Source organism: Galendromus occidentalis, unplaced genomic scaffold (genome assembly GCF_000255335.2).
Source record: "Galendromus occidentalis unplaced genomic scaffold, Mocc_1.1 scf7180000076311, whole genome shotgun sequence".
In the NCBI taxonomy this organism is placed as follows: Eukaryota; Metazoa; Arthropoda; class Arachnida; order Mesostigmata; family Phytoseiidae; genus Galendromus; species Galendromus occidentalis.
The window spans coordinates 1-6,882 of NW_003804300.1; the positions used below are offsets into that span (position 1 = coordinate 1).

At 49.9% G+C, this 6,882-nt stretch overlaps 1 protein-coding gene across 1 annotated transcript; it reads left to right on the forward strand.

The window, feature by feature from the left end:
• Positions 1 to 4,892: 4,892 nt before the first annotated feature.
• Positions 4,893 to 6,869, forward strand: LOC100904887 (zinc finger MYM-type protein 1-like; the record flags this gene model as incomplete). The annotated part of the gene is made up of 1 exon (XM_003738716.1): positions 4,893 to 6,869. A coding segment is annotated over exon 1 (1,977 nt), but the record flags the coding sequence as incomplete, so codon positions are not given.
• Between the last annotated feature and the right edge of the window lie 13 nt (positions 6,870 to 6,882).

Here is a 6,882-nt window from a genome sequence, read left to right on the forward strand (position 1 = left end):
TGTCTTGTACACCGTTATTAGGTCTGTCTTCTGTATTGTCAGGCCGATCTTTTTAGCCATGTTCATCAGTACTATGCCCGGTTCACTGGCATGCTCCACTGGGAATCCAACAATTTCCGTGTTATTCTATCGAGCGCTGACTTCAGCTTGTAGGAGCCTGGACTTGAGTTCTGCAGTGTCCTTACTAAGCAGCTCCACTTTTTTGATCACAGGTTTCAGTTTCAAGTCCATGCATTCACTCAGTCGGTCCGTTATCACTTTGTCCAACCTGGCTTCAATTTTGCTCTCCATCCTGGAAAACATCTTCTGCAGCTGGTCAATTTGAGCGTCGTTGAACCCATTTGACATTCTGGGATAATTTCTGGCACGAATCACTTAGAATTAGACTAGTTTTTCACGAATTCCGGTGAGCACGAGGGAAACAGTTGTTTACTCTTGAGCGGATGGATGCATTCTTAATTCTGACGATATCTCCGTCCTGTAAAGGCTCGAGTTCCCTTGCCCCTCTGTCATAGTCTTTTTCCATGCTGTCGAAAGCTGCCTTCCTGGTGAACTGACTTGCGTCGCACTCGATCTCGATCGGCCGCTTGGGGTCGAAAAAAGCTAGTACCATGCTTTCACTGGCCATTTCCGTTTCCCGTCGGAAGCTCGCTTGTTGCTTTTCACTCCATGACCATTCGGCTCCTAGCTTGCGAACTTCTCTCAGCGGTGCGACGACCTCCGCTGCCTTCGGCATGAAGCGCGAAATGTGGGAAAGCATACCGGGAAAACTTTCGAGCGCGGTTGCGTCTTGTGGTTCCCTTTTCCTGGCTATGGCTTGTTGCATCTGTACGCCTCTGTCCGTCAGTACGAATCCGAAGAATTCAGTGCTCTTCGCTCTCAGCGTAGCTTTTCTCCTCTTGAGTTTGAATCCCTTGTCTGCGCATCTCTGGAGGGAGTTTTTGAGATTGCCATCGTGGTCGGTCTTCGCTTCGTCTCCGTTATTGCCGCTACCGCAGATTAATACATCATCTGCTAAGGCATAGGTTTTATCCAGTCCTTCAAGCAATTGGACTAGCATTTCGTAGAAGATCTCGGGCGCAACCTTCAGTCCGAAGGGTGGTCTCAGGGACTGGAATCTTTCGAACGGGGTTGGGAATGTTGTGAGCTGACTGCTAGACTCCTCCAGTTCGCAATGCCGAAAGCCATCCGACTGGTCGAATTTCGAGAACACCTTCGCTCCGCTGAAACCTGGCAATATTTCGACGAGCGCTGGAGTGTAGTATACTTCTCTCACCAAATATTCGTTGAGTCTTGCGGGGTCCAAATACAGTCGCAGTTCTCCTGTCTTCTTCATTTGTATTGAGATCCTATTCACCCTTTCCGTCGGTTGATGGATTTTCTGGATGACGCCTTTTCCTACGAGCTTGCGAAGTGTTTCCTGCAGTTTGGACTTTAGATGAGGCGAGGCCTTGGAGGAGACGTTGCATAATGGAACGGCCTTTTCATCCAGGTTGAGCTTGACTTTTCCTGGAAAGGTTCCGATCTTACCGTCAAGGACTTTGGGCCAGGATTTTATAATATCATTGACCGTGTTCAGGGAGATATTCCTGTTGATCGCGTCGATCTGTTCGTAGTCAAGCTGGATCATCTTCAGTCCCTCGGCTGCAAATCTGCCGATGATGGGTTGTAGATTCTCTTCTACGACGACGCATTCAAGTTGTTGTTCCACGTGCGTTTTGACATTTTTGATCCGAAGTGTTGTTGTTCCGAGGCTCTTGATGGTCGTTTCGTTGTACACTCGCAGCGGTGGTCGGAGTTTGGTATTCATAATTGCATTCGGAACCAGGTGTTTCGGTATGACGTTGCATGTCGCTCCGCAATCGACTTGAAAACGGGCTGGGGCTTGTCGTGATGCTGCCTCGTTTACTTCCATTGAGACATACACCATCCGATTGTCTGATTTAAACCGCACATAACCATTGGATTTCTTCTCCCTCAAAGTCTTCCTCCGAATTGGTGTCACCGCTCACCCTGTTGATCGACACCCACCCCGAATAGCTCATGGCTGAGAAATGGTTCCTCTCGCCACCCTCTGAACAGAATCGACCCCTGACTGGGCATGGTGCAGCAGGGTGATTTCTCCTGCACGCCTGACAGGCTTTTGATGTTTGTGAGCTGCTTCGCTTGAATCTGTGACATCGATAATTTTTGTCGTCTGCTGTCGAACCTCTTCCCGGAACGTCTTCCCCGGAACGCAGCATTTCGTAGCGGTGCTTCCCTTGCTTGAGTTTGTTTTCTATTCCTCGAGAAATGTCGGATAGCGTTTGATTCCTCCTCGCTGTGAGTGTGAGGCTCTTCGTTCGGACGCCCCGAAGTTTGCTCGAAGGCTTTGAGCTGACTTCTCGAACTTTCCATGGCCAGACAGATTCATACCGTTTACTCGACGGATAGTTTTGCGAATTTCAGGAGTTCTCTGCGGGTCTCTTCATTTGCGACACCGTAGATGATCTGGTCGCGCCATTCAGTCTGTTTGTTCTCCGTAGTTGCACATTTTCTATTTCAGTCTCAGATCTGTGATCCACTCAGTCGTAGGTTCTTCTGCTCGTTGTGTTCTTTCTCTGAAGACATGGGACAGATAATGCCCCGATTCCCCGTCTTTGGAGCTTTGTTCGAGCATCTCCAGGACCGTCTCGAATTTCGGGCCGTCGACCTGCGCGAATTTGGCATTGTATTCGTCGAACACGATGTCGCCGCCGACCGCCAGTAGAATGGTCACTTTCGTTTCATCGTCTTCTTTGATTTTCTTGGTAGCTTTTAGGACTGATTCTACCTTTCGGGCAAACTTCTTCCATTCGACGTACGAACGTTTTTTCACTGCGATGTTCTTCGGGAGTCGGAAATCCTCGATTTTCTTCCTCGAGGACTCTATTCCACCGCTGCCACCATGCTATAAAATATTTAGAGCAGTTTGGCTACGAGCCAAACCGATGTTTGCGTAGAACTACGTCGATTCGTTTGAAGGTACAAAATCACTATAAGCGAACGATGGCTGAAGTTGTTCGAAGAATCTCTAGGTCGACGCGCTAGCAGAAAAAAAGAGAATTCGGAAGTCCCGAGACCTGGGATATCCGCTTTGATTCTCTCCAGAAATCTGAGAAAGTTCCTTAACCGGGTCAAACTGGTTTGTGATGCGGGTCAATTGTGTCGATTCGGAAGGTTCATTATCGTGGAAGTTCGTTCTCCGAGGCGTTCGTTAACCGTGAGCCCACTGTAGTGGGCCGCTCTTTCCAGTTTCTCGAATGACGGAGGTACGCCGACCGCTGCTACTGTAGAGTGGATATGGGGCCTCGTGGTCGCTAGATTCTTCCCTCCATGCTCGGTCGTTCCTCGCGATGACCTTTAACGTAGAGTGTAGTCGGTGTTGGACTCCTTTTCACTTCATGACTCAGAGACCGACCCGCCACTCGGTCCTGGTATCCCTTACATTCGCGCCGCGGCCACGGGACGAGGGGGATAGTATTCCCTGTTCGCGTATGCAATCGATCCGATTGGCTATGGTGAGATGATCCGACGATGCTCGATTACCGTAAACCCTCCAATAGCAGCCTCCCTCCAATGGAAACCCCTCTCTAATAGAGGCCCCCCTCCCGGAACTTTTGAGAAAATAAAAGCCCCCCTCCAGAAGAATCCTCTCTCCAATAGAGGCTCCCCTCCAATAGGAGCCCCTCTCTACTAGGAGACCCCGCACTGCCGAAGTCGGCTGAGGAAAAGCTGACGTGATAGAATCTGGACTGCGACGCCCAAGGATTTCCACCCAGACCGGGAACACGCTCTCCTCCAGAAATCCATCATCAATTCCCCGGAGCAAGATTTCTCTTGGAATATTAGAAGCCCCCCTCCAATAGTAGCCCCTCTCCAATAGAAGCCCCTCGCCGGAGGTATTTGGGAAACTAGAGGCCTGGGTCACTATCACAGGATTCACGGTAATGTGCTTTCCCCGTGCTGTGATTCCAGTCCCACTGTCGCCACCGACAACTTCGCGACCTAATGTTTTTTTCGAATTTCGGCGCGTTTCGGAAGTCGAAGCCTAGGAAGAAATCGCAAGCGTTTCCCAATGGAGAATCGTTTCTCTTGCTCCCCAATTTTTACGAGAGTGAATTGCAGTGAGGTGAGCTCCATGACGATAGTTTTCCGAGAGAGGAATGGCATTTCGACGCAACAATAGTTTTTTTTTCCTCCTCTCCGTGACACCTTTTTCCGAACCGAGCCGTGCGGCGTAGTTCTACGCCAAAAGGACTGCGCCTCCTCGAATCCTCTCAGTGACTGGCTTTTATTTACGTTCTCGAATAAGACGACGTTCTTCGAACACAAGTTATGCCTACGATCACTATCGTGTCTTGGTATCACAACAGAGCTAGTAAACTCAGTGGCGGATTTACCCAGTAGGCTTCCTAGGCTATAGACTGGGGCGGCAGATTTCAAGGGGCGGCAAGTTTCGGGGAGCGGCGAGTTTCAGGGAGCGGCGAGTTTTTGGTTTGGGACTTCTCTGTTTCTCGGCGATCCAATGGAATCATTCAGGACCGGAACGGGGGCGTCAGATTCGAGCGAGAGCGCAAAGCCGTCAAATCGGCGGCGGAGAAACGTCTCGAAATCGAACACCGAGATCTCATCCCTTGAAAGATCCCCGAGATCATGCTCGATCCCTTACGTTAAACAAAAGACCGTTTTTTTCCTTCTCATCTAGGATCGAACGAGTGAGTAGTAACAATGGTCGCCTCTGCCGATCCCAGAAGCTCTTTTCGAAATGGAAGAGAACTTGAATATAAACTCGTGCAAGCGCCGGGAAGCATCGCAATTTCGAGCTTCTCCTAAAGTTCTTTCAACTTCATGTCCAGATAACAAAAGCGGGCATGGCGGACGGGCGAGCCCGTCTGAGCGGGTGCGAGTACCGTAAGAAAGCGGAAGAGAAGAAACAGAGAGAACGTCAGTTGCTCGCGAAGACCGCGAAGATCGATAAGTTCTTCTCTAAAGGACTCTCGGAGTCTCCGATCGAAACAGAGGCGGAGACAGCGCCGCCTGTCGAGCTGAGGAACGTTCCCCCGGATTCGGGCACGAGTGTGGACGATTTTTTTCCGAGGGATGATAGGATGAACAATGTCGATAGAAGCTCATCCACAGACCCGTCGTCTTCGTCATTCACTTCTTCCGAATTCGACTCGGATCCAGCGAAATGGATTGTCAACGACGAGCTCAGAGATTACGTCGCGCGGAATGGTCATCCGCAAAATTCTGGCTCGGATTTCAGTAACTCGAAGCGAATCTATCAAGACCAAGCGCGTTTCTTCAGCTCGAATTTCCTGCAACGAAAGCTGCCGAATGGTGAGATATCGAATAGACAATGGCTCATCTACTCAGAATCCACCGGTATGGTATTCTGTGGACCATGTCTTCTTTTCTCAAATTCGTCATCTATCTCCCTCGTTGGCGGTGGATTCAATGACTGGAAGAACGCAAGAACTCATTTCGAGACCCACGAACAATCGAGAGTGCACAAAGAATCTGCGATAACGCTTAAAACAAGAAGTCTCGGGCAGAATCTGAGTTTAATGCTCGAATCAGAGCGGGCTCAGGAGGTGAGATATTGGAAGGAAGTTATGAAACGAGTCGCCGCCGTCGTAAGAAAGTTGACAAGTCGCGGGCTCCCATTGAGAGGTTCGAATGAGGTTCTTAGGTCGTCGCACAATGGGAATTTCCTTATGGTACTGGAACTCCTCGCCGAATTCGATCCCTTCATGAAAGAGCATTTGACAAAGCATGGAGCTCAAGGTAGTGGGAAGACGAGTTATCTCTCCTCGACCACATTCGAAGATGTTGTGCGAATCGTGGCTCGGAAATGCAGGGAAGTCATCGCTAACAAGCTGAAAACAGCGAAATACTTCTCTTTGATCGTCGACTCTACCCCAGACATTTCCCATGTGGATCAGCTGTCGATCGTGCTGCGATTCGTGCAAGAGAACGGCTCACCGTCAGAATCATTCTTGAACTTCGTCCCGAATACTGGTCACACAGGCCAGGAGCTTTACGACGCGATCACGGAGCATTTGCTCTCCGCAGGCATCGATTTGAAGAACTGCAGGGGCCAATCGTACGACAATGCAGCGAATATGTCCGGTTCTTACAAAGGACTCCAAGCACGTATTAAAGCGGTGAACGAATTCGCCGAGTTCGTTCCCTGTTCAGCGCATTCATTGAATCTGGTTGGCACAGCTGCGGCTTCCTGTTGTCCTGAGTCCACGCGATACTTCATGTTCCTGCAGGGAATCTACAACTTCTTCTCGGCGACTCCGACGCGTTGGGAGAAATTGAAGCACGAGACCAAACTCACATTGAAAAGTTTGTCAAGCACCCGATGGTCGTGCAGATATGAAGCTTGCAAAGCTCTATTGAAGTCCTGGAAACCCATTTACGATACTCTGGAAAGCATCTCAACGGACACTTCGGAAAAGGCGCTCGTTAGGGCGGAAGCGGGGGGCTTCATGAAGCAGATGTCAAAATTCGAGACCGCATTTATGACGATTTTCTGGGGAAGAGCCCTGGATCGTATAAACGCAGTCAGCAAGAAGCTCCAGCGAGAGGATGCCGACGTCGAGTTGGTGATGACTTTGTACGAATCTCTTATCTCATATTTTACGTCTCTTCGTGGAGAGTTCGCTGCAAACTTTAAGGATGCCAGAGCGCTCTTCGGTGACGAGTCTCTAGAGTCGCGCGCAGCACGCACGAGGAAGAGGAAACGACACTTTGACGACAGCGACGAGGATGAAGGACCCCCGGTTTGTACCGAAGACGCTCTCCGAGACGAAGTCTTCTTCCCGGTGGTCGATTGTTTGGTTAGCGCTCTCA